Raw genomic sequence first — 24,025 nt, forward strand, 5'->3', positions numbered from 1 at the left:
ATTTATTTACGAACGTTACTGTCCATATTTGTGACAGCCTTGGTTTAATCAGAAAATAAACAGCCATTTAATAACAAAATCATCATTCTTACCTTAACGCTTTGATGCTAAGCATCAGAAGACCTTAAAAACGCATTTCACTGCACAAAAGTGTCATTAACTGTTGTTTCGTTTGAACTTTCTGAATGGTACTAAAAGCCTTCGGATATCCTCTCTTTTACATTTATAGTATTGATAGGCATAGAGTAATTATTATATTGTTACTAATAATTTTTATATCCGTTTTCGGTGTCTTTGTATGTGCATCTTTCATTGATTACTCAATATACATGTAAGGGCCATATCCATCAAGTTGAATTGAGATGTATAAATATCTAAATTAACTTAGTTTAGGCATCTTCTATTAAGCATAGGAAGTTTGGTTTTCGACAAACGAAGGAAAAATTAATGTCGATGCAACGAATATTCCTCCGAAATTTGTTTGGCTAATTTTTAGCCGAAGGGATCAGCTACTTCTTTTTTCTAAACAACGTTACAATGTCGGCAATTTCTGTTCACATTAGGATAGTTTAGGTTAGATTATGTTAGTGCAGGGGTCCAGCATAATTTTCGAAAAAATGATAGAATTTCGCTTATTTCTATTAATATTAGGTTAGTTCAAGTTACTTTAAGCTAGATAGTTTAGGTTAGGTTATATTAGGTCTAAGTACTTGCATTCTCCTGAAAATTTTGTAATTTTTACGTACTTCTGGACACCTTCTGCTTAATATTTACCATATGATTAAAATAATCAGTAAACGTTTAGGACAAATTCGAATTACGGGGGCCCAGAATTGTTTTCCTAAGAATTCATACTTTTATATATATATATATATATATATATATATATATATATATATATAACTATAGCCTAATTTTGGTTAGATTAGGTTACATTAACTTCATAATGTGTAGTGGACCCTCGCAATTAGAATTAACACAACATTTAAAAAGTGTATCATGTACGATATGGCATTCGTAGTTGTGTGTGTGTCATGATAACCTGCACAATTATGAATAACGAAAATGAAATATAAAAGTTGCAAGAGCTTGGTGTATACCTGAGTGAGAATTTGGGACCTAATACAGACTACTAATGCAAGTATTACCACAGAGGTGGTATTACTGTATCAGATTTTAACGAAAGTTAACGAAAACACTATGACAAGTTTTAACGAAAAATAGCATGGATTCAAAATTTCATCAAAGAAAAATTCAAGCACTTACCAGAACTTCCCTAAAGAAAAGTCCGTGCAGGTGTAGTTTTGGCGCACAACTAGAAATAATTGTTGAAAACCTGTAATTCTTCCACTAACTTCCTTCTTATTGCCTCGTAAAAGATTTGCGCTGAGCGACATGAAAATATCTCACTTGGCATAGTTAAAATTCAAGGGGGCCAACAGAGATAACTCTTGAAAAGTTACAATTCCTTTTCGATTTGCGTATAAATACCGGTTTCGGATGTACAGCATAAGAATTACAGTGCAAAAACACAAATCAACCTGCGCTAGGTGGCCACAAAAACACGAATGCTATCTAATCGAGTCAGGGTAGGGCGAAGCTGGTGTAGAGCGGGAGCGCGGAGGTGCGTCCGAAGGGAGCAGGTGCGTCAGCGATGGTGGGTATAGGCGTAAGCGAGGATATTGAAAAAGAAGTGAATTTTGGCAAATATACGAATTTCAATAGTACTTGTCATGGCTTTGTACTAGTAACGTTCCACTTGTAAACATAAAATACAGCCTCTGTACACTATGCAGAAATACACTGCCAGTGGAAAATAAATCTAACAATCATCTTTCATATGCACTCACTTATTTTATCCACCGTAAAGCACTTGTAATAATAATACACTTGTAAACCTGAAATACAGCTGTATTACTTTGTATAAAATTTTGCCGCCTGCAGAAATATGTTCCTTATGAATATATCTTTTCATAAAAAATATTTAATTTTACCTGTAAATCTTCCAAAATGTGGTGCGCCGAAACTACACCAGCACAGAATATTCATAACACAATGTGTTTTTAAAAGTTGCTAAAATATTCGGCATAATCGGCCTGAGATGGAAGGGCAGCATTTTTTTTTTTTTAATTTGTTTTAAATATTGCCTAATTTTGATAAGGTAGGGTTAGTTTAGTTTAAATTAGATCAAGTTAGCTTTGTAATTTCAATGTAAATTATGTCTGCACTTATATTGCCCCTCCCCCCCCCCTCTGTCCGACATATCCCAAAAATTCTTTCACTAAAACACTCTTTCACTGAATTATATTTGGCACGTTTTCAAGAATCAAATTCCCTAAGAAGCAATACCCAGGAGCCCCCAAACGCTTCAAACAACACGAATACATTAAAAACGTGTTTTTTGGCTAGTTCAAACAAACAAAAAAGTAATGCGTTTTGGTTCCTCAAAGGAAACAAAATAATTTGGCTGAATTGCAGTAAATGGTTACGAATAACGCAAAAGAAAAGGTAAAAGAAGCCGGCAAAAACCATGCTAATTTCCTTTTGTAGTAAATACTAAATACATTACAGAATCTGGGCGCTAATTACATCCACACGTGCTACTCGTGTTTTACTTTTAAGTAAGCTAATGACATCTTGAAAACAGTTTTGTTCAATTTAAATTTCTCGTACTACCAAAACACGACGACCAAATCCAATAAATTAACAGTATTCTTAAATCCGCATTTTATATTTAGCCTTGCACTTACATTTTATAAAGCTATTTATTACAATGATGAATGGTGTTGAGAACAAACATAACAGACGCTAACTAATGTAATACATTAATTAAATACCTTAAATTTTGTTTAAGACCACTTTTAAGTCCTGTCACGAATACAGCTTAATAATAATAATAATAGTTACCGAAATGAATCATTGCATATTGAATATCTATCAGAAGATTTCAACCAAACAAAATTCAAGGTCAGATAATAATAAAATATTTTTAATCGTTCCTTTACAAATACTTACTACTTTCATCTCTCTTACAGTAGTTATATTTTCATCACTATACTATGTGATATCTTCAACTACAACATGCGATTACGTGTCTCGACTTCTAAAAGCACTATTAACGGCACAAAAACAGAACTTTACGAACGTCCTAAATCACATTCACGCTCTCTTGACTTCAGGAACACCAGCAGACACACTAAATTCAATCTCGGCACTTTCACATATCAAAACAAATGAAGCCGTTAACCGAAGAACTCACATGCTTTGCTTTACGCGCGCGCCCTGTGCTCAACCAACAGTCTGAAAGCTTGCAGGGCTGCAGGTTCTAACTTGTCAAGGTCACAATCACAACTGGTCTCCCTCCTCATGACAGTTACTTACCCCTACCAAAAAGAAGGATGAGGGAACGCAAAATTCAAATCAAACACAACACAGAAGGGCACGCCCACCAGCGGAAAGTAGGTTTGCATTGCACACATATAAACAACACTTCAAATAACCTAACATCACACATAAATAAGCAAGTACTGTTGTCGCTTTGGTATCATGATAGCTGAAGTTCATCAGGGTGGATCATGGGCCAGATTTTTGTGACGTAACGAAAGAACAGTTGGCACCCGGAACCCACAACAAAAAAGAAATGAGGTAACATCTTTTGAATAGCAAGCATAAGGGTTCAGCTGTGTAAAAGCAAAATATCAGCGTAGAAAGATACATGTATCGCGCTTTGGGGATTTCGATATGTGGTTATTTAATGAAAAGTGTGACTGAAGGTTTGAATTTACGATATATAAAATGCTACTTTGGCAACTGCTGCATCACTAGGAATTCATTTTGAGGGTAGCTTCAACCAAGCTTGTGATCAGTACCGTACGCAGAATTTTATTAACCATATGTTCAAGCTCCCAAATTCATAATCTTCAGGATTTTTTGTATTGTCTCTTTAGCTACATAAAAGAAGTCCTAATAACTGACTGGCTGATTAACTCAAGGCCAACTTGAAACATCGTCAGTGTGTAAGATTTGTGACATAATGTACCACTAAGGAAGGAATTTTGAAAATTTGGCTCATTTAAAAGAAGATACTTTTTTTTTTCCAAACTATGCTATGCATAATTGTCGGAAGTTTATGGAATGGCTCTGTTCGTCCTTCTGTCGACAGGTATCAGAGCAAAAACAGTAAGAGACAAGGGCCCCCATATTGTGGTTTACAAGGGGGGGGGGGTAAGTATAAGCAACGGTTCAAAAATAGTTTCAAATTTTGCTGTAAGTAATGTAAAAATTCTATTGGATTTTCGATATTCTGAAGTACAATTTCCTCTAGGGGGGCGAGCGCCCCACCTTGCACCCCCCTGATGGGCGCCCTTGGTAAGAGATATCGATGTGCGTTTACTTGCAATCGATTCAACGTCCCAAGAATAGATTCCATCTCCTCCGTTAACCGTCTATTCAAAGTGGAAGTAGTTTAAATTCGCCATTTCCGGTTTAAACGTTTATCACCACGGAACGAAAACGATAACATATAGCGTTTTTTTTTTTTTTTTCAAACGATTTAGCATCTCAAGACAACATATCATGACTATCCCCAATACTTTACCCAAATCAAAGCTGGTTCAAATTTACTATAATTTCTACTTTCAATATTGATTTCCATAGAGCAAAAACGGTAAGAGATATCGAGATGCGGTTTTTTTGCAACCGATTCAGCTTCCCAGGAATATATGTTGCATCTCCTTCATTAGCCGTGTATTCAAACCTGAATGGTTCACATTAACGATTTTAGGTTTCAATATTTATCTCCATAGAGCAAAAGTGGTAATAGATAGCTACAAAAGGTTTTCTGCAACTGCTTTAGGGTCTCAAGAGAACATATCATCACAACCTCCAATACTCTACTAATAGCGGAAGTGGTTGAAATTTACTACTACGTTCGGTTTCGATACTGATCTTCATATTGCAAAAATGATAAGAGGCATCGATAGGTGGCGTTTTGCAATCGATTCGGCTTCCAAAGAACATGTTTAATCCAGGGGTGAAAATAACCGCTCGCCCACTCGCCCGGGGCGAGTATTTAATATCATACCGAAAGTAAGTAAATGATTTCTATTGTGGAATGTGGGCTAGTAGTATCTTTTCTTGGGCGAGTAAAATGTTGCTTATTTGCATCCCTGGTTTAATCTTTTTTGTTAACACACTATTCAATCCAAAAATGGTTCGAATTAACTATTTCCGGTTTCAACATTTATCGCTATAAAACCGAAACTGTAACATAGGCCTATAGTGACAAACTTTTTTTTTTCAATTAATACAGCGTCTCAGGATTAGGTTCTATCTCCTCACTTACCTCTCTATTCAGAACGGAAGTGGTTCAAATTAACAAATCCATCCTTCTTTCGTCCAGTGTAGGGTTGCCAACTGGCCGGTTTTTGACCGGCCTGGCCGGAAATATTGCTGTCATTTTGATTAAAGCCGGTGACCGGTACAAAACTTCTTACCAACCCCTTTATGACCGGTATTTTCAAATTTGCATCTAGTTCAAAGCAATTTCATCTAGTTCGAAGTATAGATTTAAAAAAGTAACTTTCATTCTCTAAATCCAAAACTGTCACCTTTCACCACCTATCAGCGATTAATATATTTTGTTTATCTGTTTAGATAATTTTAAAGAGATGACAGGGACTGAATCAGAGAAAATTTGAAATTTACTTGTAAGGAATTTTACACATTTATTGAGAGTGAAAAGGGAGTACTTAAAGCAATTTCCTGAACTTGAAGTATAAATTTAAAGAATAAATTTCATTTTACAAATCAAAAATTGTCACGTAAAGATTAATATACTTTTGTTCATCTGTTTCGATAATTTTAAAGAATTGGCAGTTACTGGTAAATACAATAAAATGATCAATGCCGTTTTCAGTTTCTCATTTATAGCACAATGTATCTACTAAAATTATTAGTTAATGTGCTAAAGATATGCAGAATACAGGTGCTAATGCACTTTTGTTCACGATAGTACATTTCCTTCCCATGGATGGGTCCGAACAGAGATACCATATCATAGGGATTTTTGAGAGGGTGCAGGTTATTTTATTTTCCAGAGTTGGCAACCCTAGTCCAGCGTCAATATTTTCACTCCTCTAGAAGCCACATTGTTGAACATATCCAAACCAAACTTTGACCATAAGGTTTTAATAAGATTCTCTCCAAAAGTTTTCGAATTTTCTTTCTCCTCTGAAATATAAGGTTAATTTACTGGAGAGAAAACTAAAAAATTGCTATTTTCCTGAAAACGGCTCTAACGATTTTGTTTATATTTCATATATTAATATTCCATTAACAGTCCTATAGTGAAGTATGTCATTTTTTCTTGAGAAAATGTACGAGGAGTGGTTTATTCTTGAAGTCAATTCTTTTCGAATGATTTTCTCAAAAACGACTTACGCGATTTTCTTCATTTAAAAAACAATAACACGTTAATAACCTGATAATATAATTCGTTATCTGTCTTGAAAAACATATACGGGAGATAGTTTCTTGGAGATTTTTAGAGCTCCTTCGCGGCTAAGCGGTTATCGTACGCAGCTTTGGCGAGGGAGACCCGGATTCGATTCCCGGGGAGCTCATGTGGTTCGGATTTTACGTTAATCAGTAGGTTCATGTCTCATATAGCCTCGCTGCTAAAAAGGACATTAAAGTCAAATTCAACTCAAGATTTTTTGACAATTTTCTCAAATGCGATACATGCGATTTTGTTGATATTTTATAAAGAGCTATTTAATTGATATAATATCAGTTATACTGTATCTTATGAAAAAAATACTCCACAAGGGATAATTTACTTTTGGAGATGTTTTCTTCGGATAAAATTTCCGATCTTATAATTTTGTTCATATTTCACAAGATAATATTTCATTAATAATTGCAGGATAACATGATTTAGTTTAAGGAGTTGGAGCATGAAAGTTTAGTGCGATGGCCTGTACTTTTAACTTGATAGTTGTCCTAGAGAAGAAGAAAAGAGGTGAGAAGGAAAAGGGATGCAGGTTTTAATTATTATTATTATTATAAGATCTCTGGGAATCCCTTAAGATTAGACACATTTTATTTTACGTCATATATTTATGCTCTGAAGCAAAAGAAGACTCCAAAACAGTGATTATAATAATGAACGAAATGGTGGAATGAAGAAAAAGTGAGAGAAAATGATCCAAGTACGTGGAAAACGTACACACACAACGTTTGTCCACAAAAAAAAAAAAAAAGCCCACTTGTCGATCGCTGGGATTGAACCAGGGACCTCATGCTAGAGGTTTGCACGAGCCGGAATTTTTAGCCCGGACCCGGCCCGGTCCATGAATTTATAATGTGAGGCCCGACCCGAGTCCGAAATATCTTTTAGTATTTAGGCCTGAGTCCGAGCGCGTGTGATAATCAAATAAGCCCGAATTACAGAAACTTAATAATTAATGCAAAAATTGTATTTTTATTTACAGCAATTAGAGGTTTAATTTTGGAGTTGTGGTTTAAAAGTTCTCCAGAAAAAACGGTCCTATAAATATCGTTGTAAGTATATTTACAAAATTAGGCCCGAGAAATATGGTTGTATATTTGAAAACTTACGGCCCAAGCCCGGCCCGGGCCCGAAGTGATATATGCTTTGTAGGCCTGAGTCCGGCCCGCGGGCTCGGCCCGAGAACGTGCAGAACTCTATCTTATGTGCAGAAGTGAGCGCTCTACCACTGAGTCATCTCGGCCCCATGTAACTGCGTATTGGTTGGTTGGTTGGTGAGCACACTCAGGAAACAAGTTTTGACTGTAATCAATTAAGAGTTTTTAATTAAGCACGATTTTTAACTTATATAAGCGTGCCGAATGCTCTAATACACAACAACTAATCATGACATCTCTTCAACATACAGTGAAACCTCTCTAAAGCGGACAGGCGTGGGGAATCAAAAATTGTCCGCTATAGAGAGGTGTCCGCCTTAAAGAGGTTTCAATATTTTCTTACGTAAATTAGTAAACATTGTAATATGCAATTAGAAAAAAAAAATATTTTTGCATGAATCATGTATTTACGATTATTACCAAAATGTTACTTTACCTGCATTATCCTCCGCCATCCAATACTCTGTGTTCGAGGCACAACATGGAAATAAGATGTTATAGTTCTCTGCACTTTACATTTATCATTACTTACTGCTTTTTCAGTATGTTCTTTAATTTGTGGATTAATTGCAGTCCAGTAGTGACTTTTTTTAAAGACAATATGTGTACCGCGGGCAAGAACTACCGAACTTGTCTTCTGCTTAGAGATTCCAGCCGGTCAGCAGAATAATGTGCCATCCCAAATAAGGGGCAACTGTCAATCACTTTTGTGTCTAAAACTGGTTGGGTGGGAATAGAAAGTAAGTAAAGGACATGAGAGTGTTGTTCAACAGAGAAGCTTTGTCTGGGTTGCTGAGCAGACAGTTGAGGAAGCAAAATGTTGTTAAAATACTTCCTTGGTGACACATGTATGAATTACTAAAAATGTATTTTACAGTACTTTTCAACTTGTTTCTAGAGAAAGTGTCCGTAATACGGAGGTAAATAGTACCTATTAAAGACAGAAAAGACTGTCCGTGTCCGTACTAGAGAGGTTTGCCAGTATGTTTTTTCCTATTATAGTGTTTGGGGATTACAAAATATGTCCGTTAAGGGAGGTGTCCGCTTTATAGAGGTGTCCGTTAGTAGTGGTTTTACTGTATTTTAAAATATTAATCATCATCTCCTTGCGTCATGAAGATGAGACTAGTTTTACGAAACAAAAACACATTTCACAAATTTAGATACTTTTTTTTTTTCAGAAAGGCACAAGAGAAGGCAGATTTCATGAGAAAAAATTGAACTCTTATGCACAACTTTCACTAATATGTTACGTATTTCTTACGATGTATTTTTTTTTTTTTCTGCAAATCACATGTCCTGCATTACCTCTGGTTTACTTAATAACGGAATGTGAAATTTATAACTCTGGATGAACGTTGAAAATGAGTTTCATTGCATCATAAAGAATTCCTTCTCATCAGTTGACAGCGCTCAAATTGAAAAGATTCTTGTCACAACACACGATTTGCAAAGCTCATAATCAGCTATGTTTCAACATATGCAATAAAATTTTGTAATATGCAAATTGTATCGATAGGGAAACACTGTTTTACGTATTCCTCAATATCACTCGATAAACAGTGTTGTCTACCTAACACAAAGTTCTTAGTTCTAAAATAGCACTATGTCAGATTATTACATACAGGGTGTTTCAAAATTTATATTGAGGTTTTAAGGCTTTGTAATACTTACAATTATAAATAATACATCAAATGAAAAAGCAACTGTTCTACGAATGCATGCGCCTCTGTCTGCAGTTAGAAAGCGCTATAGTACTCACGCCCAGTCGTGAAGCCTGGGCCCTAATCCAATCACAGCAATATTTTGCTTGAGCTCCGATGCATCGGAAAACTTCGGTACAATTTGTGCAGCCGCCTCCCGAGCGCACACTTGGAGAAACGTCAAACAGCTTAAATTCACCAACAATGTTGCCAAACTTTGAAGAGATAGTAAGTATTTAAAAAAAGCATTTACAAATTACCAATAATAATACTGCACAACAATAACCACTGTAACAATTATTCTAAAACGGTAACAATAACACGAATAGTAACAACGAAAATATAACGCAAAAAAAAAAAAAAAAAACGGAACTTGGCGCCAATCCGACAACACTCTACTCTCGAGAGATGTTTTCCGTGCAGCGCGGCGCGACAGACGACACTAGGGAGTTGACGACTGGAACACACCCTCGCGTTCTATTGGGTGGTGAAATCGATAGATCTAGGTCAAGCTTCACGACTCGGCGAGAATACTATAGTAGCAAGGATGGGGACTAGTTGCTGCATGACAATTGATGATAATGATTTTCTGGATCGTGTCGTTTTCAGTGATGAATCGATATATCGCTTAAGTGGTGATGTGAACACTCATAATGTTCGCATCTGGAGGTCAGCAAATCTCCACGAGATAGCGCAGTTGCAACGATACTTTCCTAAATTAAATGTGTTTTGAGCCATATCCCAGTGGAAAGTTCATGGACGTCCAAATTTCGCATGGCTTCCACGTTCACCAGATCTGACCCCAAAGGATCATGTGTATGGGCCTCCACTATCAGCTGACCTAACCGACTTAAGAAAGAGGATTGAAGGAGTCGTTGCAACAATTACTAAAAACACATTGATCAAGGTTTGGGAAGAACTCGCCTATCGACCCACTGTTTCGTAGTGTGACGAATGGTACTCACATTGAACACTTGTAGCTAGTGCTCTCAAACAGGTCGGGTTGTCGGGTCAGGTCAATTCGGGTCGGGTCAGCTCGGGTCGGGTTATTCGGGTCGGGTCAATCGGGTCAGCTCGGGTCGGGTTGTCGGGTCAGGTCAATCAGGTCGGATCACGGGTCGGGTCGGGTCAGTCAATTCGGGTCACGACCCGACCCGTTGAGAGCACTACTTGTAGCTAAAACTGATTGAGTTACTCTTTCATTTGATATATTACCGGTATTTATATTTGTACCTTAAATGTAATAAATACTACAGTCTTAAAACCCCGACATTCACTTTAAAACACTCTGTATTTAAAATGTGCACGTTATGCGAAAACTTACAACACCACATTTATTATTCAGTGTTTAAAACTAAGAACATTACATATTCACTAGCATCGTAAGCATCCAAGTTTCAGACGCCTCTCCTGCTGTAATAACGTACGTGTCAATGTCAGTGGCGGATCTAGAATGTAAAAACTGGGGGGGAGGGGCAGCCAGGACCCAAACTATGATAGATATAATTATCATGAGTATACATAAATCATTTTAATTTGAAATCCGTTTACGTACTTCCTTAACAGGAAGTAGTAGTGTCTAATTTAGAGGCGGCCTCCCCAGTCCCAAGCTAGATCCACCACTGGTCAATGTATATCGGAAGAAACTTAGTGTCGAATTCTATGCCCATGGTATGACGAATTTCCAACAAGCACAAACATTGTTACAAAGGAATGAAGTTTTCACTTTCTTCAAAACGTTTTGTTCAGAAAGACTGGATGTTTAGGGATATTGTGATACTGTAGCAGGCTTGGTTTGTAATAATAAATCGTGTAGAGGGCACAGTGCCTCAGGGTACATCGCTCACCTCTGGTGCATGGGGTCCCTGATTCGATGCCCGGCCAAGTAAGTTTGTGACGGACATCATCGTGTCCGTGGGTTTTCTCGGGATACTCTCGTTTCCTCCCACATTATCATTCTATCAATTATTCCATCATTATTCACTTGCCTTATTATCATCTGTTTTCCTTAGACTAAAGGGCATAATCGTAGGACGTTAAACTGAAAGGTTTGCTTTCATTTCACATTTCAATAAAATATTTTCATTTAACATACATATTTGAACTATGTAATAACCTTGAGTATTAAAAATATATAATTTTACGTTGGCTTGGCAACACTGGTAATGTCCTCCTGTCGATATTTCCACGTTATAAAATTTCATCAATTTTTTATCAGTTAGTTTAAATCTTAGAAAATAGTCCATCCTGTATGTACAGTATATAAAGTACTGTTTCCAGTTTTCATTTTTTTTTCCTGAAAATTTCAATTTCCGCGAATTTTGACCCAAGTCAATCTTTAGTATCTTGAGTCCAACTTGAGCTTAAAGGAGCATACCTCATCTACTTACAAATAACCGTAAGTTGTGTCTCATTGTGATTTTGTTTCAATAAGACGATTGAAACGATTTTCTTGTTTTGTTTATATTACGAGAAGTGCAATTCTATTTTAAGAACTCATTCTCTCCTTGTCTAGTTGCTAGTGGTGGTTTCGATAGAGTTGGTGCATAGAGTACCGTGTTAAATTACGGTGAGGCAGCCTTGAAAAATTTGAATACTACGGTGGTTTGCATTCCACCTTAAACTGTAAGTCCATGTTTCATATAGCATCGGTGCTAAAAGAGACGCTAAAATCTAACCCAACAACAAAGTCTATTTTAAGAAGGAAGAGAAACATTAACAGACGAAAACCATATTCACGAAGAAATTAAATGTCAATTAAAATCAGGGAATCCGTGTTATTATTCAGTTCAAAATCTCTTGTCGTCGCGAATTCTGTCGTGGAATTTGAAGCTTAAAATATATAAAACGATAATCATGCCTGTTGTTCTGTATGGTTGCGAAACATGGTCGCTTGCTTTGAGGGAAGAACATAGACTGAAAAGTATTTGAGAAAAAGATCCTGAGACGAATATTCGGACCCAAGAGGAACGGGAATGGGGAGTGGCGGAAACTTCATAACGAGGAACTACATAATTTACGGTTTACCAAACATTGTTAGGGACATCAAGTCCAGGAGGCTCAGGTGGGCAGGTCATGTGGCCAGAATGGAAGAAGGTACGAACGCTTTCAAAGTCTTAATTGGAAAATCAATCGGAAGACGACTGTTAAGAAGACCTAAGCGCAGATAGGAGGACGATATTAAGATGGATCTCGCAGAAATAGGAATAGAAACTGGATCCAGTTGGCTAAGGATAGAAGTCAGTGGAGAGCTATTGTGAACGAGGCATTGAACCTGCGGGTTCCATAGACCATAGAGCTAGTTAGTTGGTTAGAGAAACATTTCTCAGATTTATTTCGTGTTCTTAGAATTTAGACTCGTAGTTAGGGGTGGCCATTGGGGCTACGTCACTCCCTGTGCGATCATTCTCAGCTTCTCTTCAACTTTCAGTTGTTCGTTTATATTAACCTTGTAAGTTTAAAAAATAAGCAATTGAATTTTTAGCTTAACGTCCCATGTTTATGAACCAAGGCTAAGGAAGACGGTATGATAATTAACGAGATGCTGTAATGAATTAAGCGGGAGGAAAGAGGAGAAGTCCGAGCAAACACACACACAGTCCCAGCAAACACACACACACATACGGTGTTTACCCATCACGGAGCCCACTTAGCGAGAACTGGGATAGAACTAGAAACCCCACGCTCCTGAGATGAACGTTCTACTGGTACCACAGGTCCTAAAAATTGTTTGATGGTGCTTTCCCGCGTATTTAGAATGACACGTCTATCTGCATTTCTAATTTTATAACTTGAAGTCATACATCCCCATACAACCCCAAATCAACCAACCAGATAAATGTATTTCCTCCTCTCCTTTGATATGAATTCTAAAAGTGGACACGATTCCAAATAGGTCCTGAAACTGCATTGTTCTCAATGGAAAGCTGTCCTGAAACAGGAAATCCTGAATATGGAATAAACTGCTTATTTACTGTATCTTATCGCTTACTTCAGTAGAAATTTCGCTCCAACGTTAAACCACATTCACATACCGGTCTGTGAAGTTGATTATCTCTTTCCTTTTGTGTACAGGCATCATTAATAATAATAAAATAAAATAAAATAAACACATTGTCTATATAAAATTGGTTACGCTTTCACAGAAAGATGCCTTTTTTAATGCTATATTTTCAATAGAAAGGTGAATCAAACTAATTGTGCACAATTGTGGTATCTTTATAACATAGTTGCTTACCTGCTGCTTTAAAAATATTGAAATATTGAACAATTGTTCATAATAATGTACTGTTCTTTGTACAGAGTGGCGTACGAAATGATCCACCATTATATTTTTTTTTTTTAATATTTTTTTTTTTATTTATTTTTGTACCGTTTCGAAGTTGAACCAGAAATTAAGTTTTGCACCTCAAAATTAGACGCAGACAGGGCTGCCGTTCAATACTACATAGATGTGGTGGTGGCTTATAGTATTGAACCCCGTTCAGAAAGCTTGGACCTATCTCAACAAAATCTTTTGGGTGCGCGCCTATTGCCGAGTGTTGAAGACAGTTAAATATAATGTATGAATACTAAATAAATAAATAAACTGTCATTTCTATTATGCACACATTACTTGTATGTACACATATACATTTCATTTGAAGGAATATATATACAGGGTGGGTACAAAGTTGCCTTCCCTAATCTGTGAAGAAATACTACAATACTACAGAAGCTCGGTGATTTAACAATCTACATTGTACTTATAAATACTGCTTAAACTGTCTCTCACTATGTCTAATGTACAAGATACATCTCTTCAGCACTTCGCCAATATTATGATACAACCGAGTATTGGTATCCAATCTCTCGAATGATTATTCGATTAGCTATTTCAAATGATTCAAATCCTGCAATTGCCCAGAAAACACATCGTCTTTCACAATATCCAACATGGAGAAGTCGCATAGTATAAGGTCACATGAACAGGATGTCCAATTTGTCGTACTACGACGGCCAATCCATTCATCGAAATGTTGATCCACGAAATCCCTCATAACAACATCAAAGTAAGGCTGTGGTGTATCGTGTTGGCATGTGAATTGAATTAGAGTTATTTTCAAGTTATGAAATGACAACTTGCTACAACATTTGAAAGTATGTGTCACTGGTAACAGTTACTTCAAAAAAGAATGATTCTATTACACCATCACTGCAAATATGACCTCAAACAGTCACACTATCAATGGTGGTTACCTCATATATGTAAAATAAGTAGTGCATACCCAAAGGTAAAACTCTCAAAAATAACATTATTATTTCTTTAATTTATTATTTATTTTATTCCAACCTATTTCCAAAATTTGCTATTTTCCTTTTCTTCCTTGACATTGAAGCTAAATAGTTGTCGCGAGTTCCAAATGATATCACCACACTAGCATAAACTACTTGCAGCTCGGAGCTCTTTGGAGTTCATTCCCTAGGCTGCTGGGGCCCTGGGATACCATATTTTACCCACATATTAGAGAATTTTATATTATAGTGACTTTTTCAGTATACTGTTTATAGAAGAGAGAATTTTGTAATAAAACTTGGTAGTGGGAAAAAACGATTCCGGACTATAATTTGCTCTACCTATACTTGCATAAGCAGAACTTTACAATATGCTTAATGAAGAAAAAATTTAAGGGATTACCAACACAATGAGAGTGATCGTAAAAACAGATACATTATTAGACATTTCATGGATGTTATTTGTTTTCTGGGCAAATAAGAAAAGGGTTTATGGGGTCATAATGAGAATACAGATTCTTCAAATAGATGAAACTGTGTAGGACTGCTAACTCTAATTAGCAATTATGATCCATTATTACACAGCCAATTAGATCATTCTAATGCGTTGAGTAGATTACCTAATACACTTCAGAATGATCTAAAAGAATATGTTTCTAATGTGTATATCACGAAATTTGTGAAGCTAGTTTTGTTTCTATAATCTTGGATGAAGCTACAGATTTATTAGATGTAATTTGACCCAGCTTTATTGAGTATTTAGTTAATCAGGGTTCGATGACACAGTTAAGGGGAAAATTATGGATTTCGTTAACGTTTTTAGACATTGGTCAGCTGAAGCCCTTCATAACAAGCTACCGGGTAGTTGATGAATACAACTGTGAAAGTTAGTAGCATAAAGTTGTGATGCAGTGGCATTCGAATGGACCTCAGGTGAAAGTTAGAACATTGCATTGTATTGCCATTTTCGTCCATTGTTTCACACAAGAATTAAAATTAGTATTATTTCAGATGACCTCTATCATCAAGGATGACCTCTACCATCTTTCTAATATTAATTAGACTGTTAGCACTTTTTCCTAAGTCCACAAAAGAAGAGTCATATTGAATACTATAAATTGAACGCTGCTGCCCAAACTGTCTGCAACATGCTGGAACTATAATTCTCATTTAGTTGGTATTATATCAGAATATCTCGAGGATCTTATTTCATTGCTTGAAAAATGACAGATCCAGATGAAAAATGGTATTATGAGGCATTAATTGCGGCCCATGGGTTTTTAGTTTCACTGAAGTATTTCAGATTCGATTTTGTAATGAAGTTATTTTCAAGCATTTTCCCTCTGATTGATGTGTTCTTTTTCCTATCTTGTAAAATAAGCCCCATAACATTGGTCATTGTATTAGTAAAATAAAAGAACTGAAAGCTTAATTTGAAGAGAAACAAATAATTTAAAGAAGGTTGGGAGAAGACAGTATAGGAAGCAAAATACGAATGCGAGCCAGAGAGAAAGTGTTTAAGATTACATGATGAGCTTGATATTTAGACATGATGGGCTTGGTTCAAAATGTCACAAGCGCCTCTTTTCTGATTTTGCTGATGCTGAGTCCAACAGCTCAACAACAAATTGATTCTCCACACTTCTTGAAACTCTAAATCCAGTTAATTCAGATGGAAAAAAAAAAGTTCCTTGTTTGTATTGTTGTTTATATATAACATTTTACTTAAAGAATATGCAACTACAGGTTAACTACTATAGCTATATGCAATAACAGTTTGCTTAATATGTAGGAAAAATTAAAGAGGAACGACGTTCCTTCATGTAGATACTGCACCCACCTTCAAGTCTCAAATTTCACGTGGCTATATGATTGTATATGGCATTGAAATATTACCATATCCATCCTACGTCCCAGATTTGATTTTTTCTTATTGCCTAATTTCGAAAAGGACTTGAAGGGTCACCATTAAAGTTACAAGTGCTATGCAAAGGGAGTATGCCAGTAAAACAAAATATTTCTACAAGATGACAATACAACTGTATCAAGAGCGCTCCATCAAATTTGTAATGTCAAAAAATGATTACACAGGAAAAACAAACCTCTTAAACTCGATTCCGTCTTTTTGTGTTAAACCGAAAACTTTTCATAATACACTTTTCATATTAATGCTACAACACTTGGTTTAATTTATCTTTTATTTTTATTTATTTATTTATTTTCATTCTACAGTACAACATTGTGGTACTGACAGTTAGAGAGAGTGTACAAATCGGATCAGATATATATTCTTTGAACTACACAAATGCATAACCAATTAGCACAACACTAATATTAATTTGTGACAATTATTCAGGAACGGACTAAGAGCAGGCTTAGGAGGGCTTTAGCTCGGGTCTCCATGTGGACACAGGCCTCTACTCTGATCAAATTTCAACTGGCTATCTAAAAATAACCATAAAGATGCAATCATCATCATTCATCATAAAATAAAATATGACCAACAATATGAAACATATTCCCTTAACTTTTCTACTGTACTTTCACAGAAAAGCACTAAGCGAAGTCAGTAGGAGCCACATAGTTTTTCTAGCCCCGGGCCTCGAGATTGGTTAATCCGGTCTTGGAATTATTCTTCTCCTGGAAATAGGAAAGTTCCCCATGAACAATTGGCCATATTATGTGTCAGACCATTGATACGCAACCATAAATTCGATCCACTATCGGATCGAAAGCGGCATGCTCGTGGGGTTATTTCACGAAAACACTGGTTGGAGACTGGAGTATGTTCGATTTCGAATTATTGTAGATGTTCACAAAAGCTTAAAATGTAGTCGTTTCTGTCCAATACATCAAGAACTTCGAAAAATCATTACTTCTTCGAAGAATTATTACTTGTTCGAAAAGTGAAATCGTTACAGCAGGAACTTTAAATACATACGTATATAGTATATTACGGTACTAGCGTAAGTTTGTAGTTCTTGCTACCGCACAGACTATAACCATGAATGCTAAAAGTAACCAAACACCAAACAGGTATCAATAACTTTTGTCTGGAGGGCTTATATCGTACCAGACAAAGTGAAAGAAATGGAGAGAAACAAGACAATGTGATTGAAGTTCTGCATTACAACACGATCCACCATAATACGTGAGGTGAAAAAGAGAGCAGAACAAAATAAGAGGTTTGGACTCACAATCCGCGTGTTATGATAATAGCGATGAGGCTGGGATTGTTGAAGGTCATTTGCAATATGGCCACCTGCTTATTTCGGCATGTCTATAGTCACAGCGCTAGATTTCGATGCTTGGAACTTCTTTTGTTCACAATTTCAATCAAAAGCTTTGTCATTTTGACAACTCCCAAATTCCATGACATATGACTTCATTGCAATAATAAGGAATACAAAGGATATGTTGTATTGAAGTATGCAAGGAAAATATTGAATAATAAATTTTAGTTATCACTGTTCCCGATTGGGTGCCATTTACCGTCGATGCGATGAAATCTTGATTGTCAGTACTCCACTGGATGCAAGATGGAAGCAAGTCTTCTTGCCGCCACTGGTGTTGAGTGAGTTCATTGAGCCAGTGCTAGCGTAGCGAAACGTACCAACAACACGTCTAGCGCTTAGATAGCACTGATTATCGCAACAAGTGAATTTTGAAAACCACAAGCAGGGTGCGGGTTGGGAGAGGGTGAAATTGGTGGGAGTGGGACTGCACGACTTTAAGACGTCTTCTTTCGCTCTCTGTCAACGATTTGAAGTTTGAATCTGAATACATGGAGAATATATTGGGAATATATTGTATGCGTAATGAACAGAGGCGGCCTTTGTTCTTGTTGACGCCGTGGGGCCCTACTATTTGGATTGTGAACACTCGCGCAATCATACTTTCTGAGCTTTTATGTAAAACAAACTTTTGTTGTAAGATGAATTGTAGTACATACTGCTCTAACACAGGAAACTAGAATGCTTACTTTAAAAAAACAGCTTTGCGACTTTTTAGTTGATTGAATTCTTCTATTAAAGTATGATAGCTTAAAGAAGAAGCCATGTCATTTTCGATGGAGAGAAGGGTGAGAGCGGCCAGTCTCTGTTAGGACATGGTACTCCTGAGATATGTAGCTCGTGAGAACTAAGGCTCCTGAGACATGATGCTCCTGAAGCTCATGAGAACATCTTCAATTTTTCATACAGTTCCAGTCCATCTATGTCACTTTTTCTCCAGCAGTTAATGTTTGTTCTGTTCTTGCAGCACTTCATAAGGTCTTCGTCGCTCATGTCAATCAAAGTTTTAACCTGGTAGAGAAAACCAAATGTGTGTTTATGCTTCTTCAGAGCTTCGAATCGTAGTTCACAGCTTCGTCGGATCGTATCGACAGCCTATTCTATTTTGAAGCAGTCTTCTGCAGAAAGCTCTCGGTCCTCGCCCTCAGCTTTGTAAGAGAATTGTTTATTTTTCTTTCTTTTTCTGACAGTCTTGAAAATGGTTTCAATTCCCACTTCTTCTGCGACTTCTCTCGCTGTTAGCAGGATTATCTGAAATCCACTTTCCCGGTTGTCTTCAAGCCATTTCAGAAACACTTTCAAGTGCTTCCTTGTCACACCTAAGTTTATTTTCTTACATTGCCATACTTTCCTGATGACATTAATGTTTGTAAGGAGCTCGTACCACATTACAAATGAGATGACAAATTCGTAAGTTCTTAATTCTGCTTCTAGTGACTGGCACTTACTGACCAACAAACAGTCTGTACTTCTTTCAGACAAACTTTGCAGTGCATTGCACCCACTGTTAAGCTAGTATGTGACTACTTTGACGGATTCTACTTTGCATTCCCACCTTACTTCCGAGAGAGGTTTCAAAGAAATTTGGACATGTTCTTTAAGAATAGCCCATCTTTCACTTGAGCCAGAAAAAAGTGTGTACAGTATCCGTAGAATTCCAAAGAAGGACTTAGTATGTGTACAAGAATTTTCCGCGTCTCCCAACACCAAGTTCCAGTTGTGACTTCCACAGGGTACACAAAAGCGAGGGAATTTACATTGAGAATTCTTCTTTGCACGCCGCTTTTTTCTCCACGTATGTTTGCGCCATTATCATGGCCTTGGCGTCTACAGTTTTGCAATGGTAGTCCCAGTTCTTCGATTTCGGTGAAAACTATAAAGCCCACAAAGTGCTCCTCGATTTCCCCTATGGTTTTGATAATAAAACGCAGTATCAGTGAAAGCTGTTCAACACGAGCGACATCTCGAGTGCAGTCAACAATAATTGAAAAATAGTTATTTTCATCATTTTCTTCACAATTTCAGCTTTGACGTTAACTGCAAGCAGTTGTATAAGTTCATTTTGGATATTCTTTCCAAGATATTTGTCCTTAAATTCCTTGTTTATCGCTTGTTGCAAATGATCTCGCAGGGTTGGATGAAATAAAGCTATCAACTTGGCCAAGTCCAAAAATATTACCATTGGAATCTGAATCCAGTTTCTCTTTGTGTCTCCTGAATGGTAAATTATGTGATGCTAAACGCTGCACGATTGTGAGCAACATTGCGAAAATTTCTTTCAGTGCTGCTTTTCTGCTTCAATTTGTGTCTGAGGCATGACGTCGATAGTTGTTGCGAGTGTAAGTCCTTTTCCTAAATCTAATCATTTCAATACACACTCCGTGGGATTTCACATAAAATCGTTTCGTGAGATTTCACATAAAATCATCAAGGTAATTCCAATCACTCATTCCGCTATAAGAACCGAAACTTATACTTACACAAGAAAACAAATAACATGTAAAACAGTAAACTGTAACTTTTGCTTTGGAATAAATCATCAAACGCCTATCTTGCTTCTCACCACTACTTAAAATTCTAGTACAGTGAAATTCGCTAAAACGCCGATCATTTTCATTCACGGGAAGCACATCTACTTTCGCTTGAATAGGGTTCTTACACACTCCTTATCACTCATTTGCTGTGGCCATAATCCTGTGTCATTCTCCACATTTCCATTAGACACTTTACACAGATACTTTCATTTGTTGGTGATTGCGCTGATGGGTTCGAAATTGCGGATGAGGACGAACGCGATGATCCACAAGCTGTAGTACCGGCTGTAGTACCTCAACTCTGCTGCTGGGTCCCGCTTCTACTTCAACTGCCATTGTATGTTCACACTCAGTCTTACCAACGCATTCACACACTAACACTTTTTCTTCAACTTGATTTTCAGTTTTTAAATATTTGGATAATGATCCACGAAATTGTTCTTCTAGCTCGTTTCTTCTTTCAGAGTTTTTTTTCTTTTGGTACTTCCTGATTCAAATTTTCTACCGACATCCAGATCATGCGAAGTCATGTTTCTAAACTAGTCATACACAGTAAACCAAAATATCTAAGAACTTGCAGGCTTAACGCGACATTCCAATTAAAATATCCAAACCGAAACACTTCCGAGTTTTTTAACCAACAATTAAACCAAAAGTTCTCCTTGTTGAAGTCCGACTTCACATCACTATTGCATACCTTTATATATATATATATATATATATATATATATATATATAACACCACAAAAGAATACATGGTAAATGTTTACTAAAGTACTAATGCTATACAAGTTGACTCGTCTGTTGTTATAAATCTCAATAAAACATTCTACAAATGAATACTATCTAATACATAAAAAACAAACTGCTCGCTTAGAATATTGATTTATAAACTCTTTCTAAGCTTATTAGATAATTTCTGTACAGTTTTAGTTTTAGCTGTGCAAATTAGCAACTTAAATTTTAGTGCCATCTAGGATTATTAGTACACAGCCTATTATTTCTAGTACACTTATTGTGTTATATTTTATATATTTTCTCTCATGTTTATTAAATTAAAACATACGATGTTACAAATACTTTAATTAATGTGCGGGGCCCTTCTCTGTGCGGGGCCCCGGGCAACGGCCCGGTTCGCCCGCCCCAAAAGCCGCCTCTGGTAATGAAGGTTTCAAAATGCACAAATGAAATAGAGAATGTCGTTTGCGTTGAGTATATGTCAATTGCCGATTATTGAAGGATAACAAGAACTTTTTCCCACTTTCATCTACAGTCAGATTGACAACGTAGACTGGGAGAGCATGAATGAAACAGAACATGAATTAATTACATTAAATTTCCCATTTCCCTAGCACAGATAATATACAACTCGTATTGAATACAACTCATCTGAAATCATACATTGATGTCATACACTGTGAGCAATATATAATGTATTTTTGTAAGATTTTCCGCATTTTTGATTTCTGGTAAATTATTGAAAACGTACATCAGAATTGTCTATGAGAAAAACATGGTAAGAAAACTTCAACTTAGAGTACACCAATGATGAATTGTTGCAGACCGTAGAGTTGTTAAGCCATTTAAATAAACCAACTAGTCGGCCAATAACACAGTAGCATATGAGCAGGGTGGCCAGTTTCTTTGTCCTGTAGTTTCCGAACATTTTATGCATTAATAGTAATTAGAGAGTTGTGGTGTGGAGAGATGTTGAGAATTAGAAATTAAGAATATTATGTATATAAGAAATGAGTAACTAGTGTTTGACTCCCTCTTGCATACACCAATTTATCTTCATCCGATTCAAGGGACTTATTTTAGTCTCACCAATCCAAATCTGTGATTGAAATAATGATTCAGTTTAGGGTAAACGAATTTTCAATGTTAATCCGCCACTCACACTAATCCCAATCTAGAAACCACAAACAGCTACGATGGAAACAGATGTGCTACATGACACGCGTGGTCAAGTGGCTAACGCACATCCATTCTATGTGTGTGGTCTCAGGTTGGATTTCCAGTGAATAAAAATCTGAGTAGTGATTCGAATGTCGCTCCAAGGAGTAGTTCTTGTCTTATGTAGCCTCGGCACTGAAAAGCGAAGTCAAACTCTAATTAACTTCCAATAATCGGTGTGCTAATCACACATTACCAAACTAACAAGCCATCTAGAGCAAGAGTGGAATTTTGTATTAAGAAATTGGATTCTATTTCAATTTGTATGTGTGTAAATGTACGACAATATCAGATATTGTGTCCAATAACATAGAGATCAATTTGACTCCTTTTTTAAATCACTGCTTTTTAAGAATACCCTAGAGGAGATTCCGCCATAAAATTTTGAACGTAACTTCACCCAGATTTACATACTACTATTCGAATAATGTGTGTGTGTTAGGCATAATAAATGACACATTTCTAAAACATATGCAACCCACAATATATATGGATTTGTTCCTTTGTATAAGTTTTAGGATGAGGTGCACAGACGGAGTTCTATGTCACTGTTTCTTCAAAACATTTAATTTTGATACTGTACCGTACTCTAGATATGGGTAGCTTAGCGCACATTTATTTATTCATTGTATGTTCTTCATTATTTATACTAAAAACAAATAATAAAGACATTACAGAAATGTAGCTTTTTTTTTAAATATATATATATATATATAGAATGATACTTTCATCAAGTAAAAGTGACATTTGTTCTCTTCATTTAATTGAACAATAATATACAGGGTGAGTCTTTTAAAAGAAAATGTGTAATAAGATTCAGTGATTTAGTAAATACAGTCACTTACACTCATTCTTATCACACATGTTACACAGGCCTCTTTTAAAGGACTCGCTCTGTACTAACGTTTTAACACTACAAGAATAATACAAGTCCAGTGCCATCCCCTAGCTGAAGACATTTTGTAAACGATGTATATAGATATATACGACGATAATGTGGAACTTTGCTGACTGAAACTGTATGGATTGTGAAAGAAAACGTGTCGACATATGGTAGGTATGGAATCACAATATTGGCTTTCCTCCAGCCAGCGTTTTCTACAAAATGAACAAATTTTAGAACCACCCTACACTTGTGTATAATTGACATACACTATAAATGGTTCATTACTGTAATTGCTTATGCAACACAACAGAAATTTCACCAATGCTTTCTGAAAGAAATACGTCTAATAAACTATAAATTCACTCATGCACAGTATATAATAAAAATGATCCATTTCTACTTCGATCACAATGAAAAAGTGGAAGACTAAAGATCACTAACCATACAACACGTACATTGTGCTTGGAACTTTCATCTTTGTCTTTATACGGGACCGTGGTGACTCAATGTTAGAGCGCTCACCTCTGATGCATTGAGTCCTTAGTTCAATCCCAACTCGCCCCAAGTGTACTTTACGATGTGCACCAACAACGTGTGCGTGGTTTTTTTCGGAGTTTTCCAGTTTTATTTCCACATTCTTCATTACACCAGTTCATTCGTTATCATCATCATCACAATTTCCTTTAGTGTATGATCGTAGAGACGCTAAAC

General features: G+C 36.4%; 1 protein-coding gene across 5 annotated transcripts in view; it reads right to left on the bottom strand.

The window, feature by feature from the left end:
* Positions 1-24,025, bottom strand: part of LOC145693133 (cytospin-A-like) — a 491,676-nt gene that overhangs the window by 266,340 nt on the left and 201,311 nt on the right. The window contains exon 1 of one of the 5 annotated variants that reach the window (XM_081768865.1): positions 3,016-3,300. The exons of 3 other annotated variants lie outside the window; for them this stretch is intronic. In XM_081768865.1, the coding sequence (XP_081624991.1) occupies positions 3,016-3,024 (9 nt within the window). In that variant the 5' untranslated portion in view covers positions 3,025-3,300. Of the gene's footprint in view, positions 1-3,015; positions 3,301-24,025 lie in introns of those variants that run through there. One more of the 5 variants, XM_081768861.1, reaches the window with a different exon arrangement.

Source organism: Thermobia domestica, chromosome 8, assembly GCF_964235325.1.
Source record: "Thermobia domestica chromosome 8, izTheDome1.hap1.1, whole genome shotgun sequence".
NCBI lineage: Eukaryota > Metazoa > Arthropoda > Insecta > Zygentoma > Lepismatidae > Thermobia > Thermobia domestica.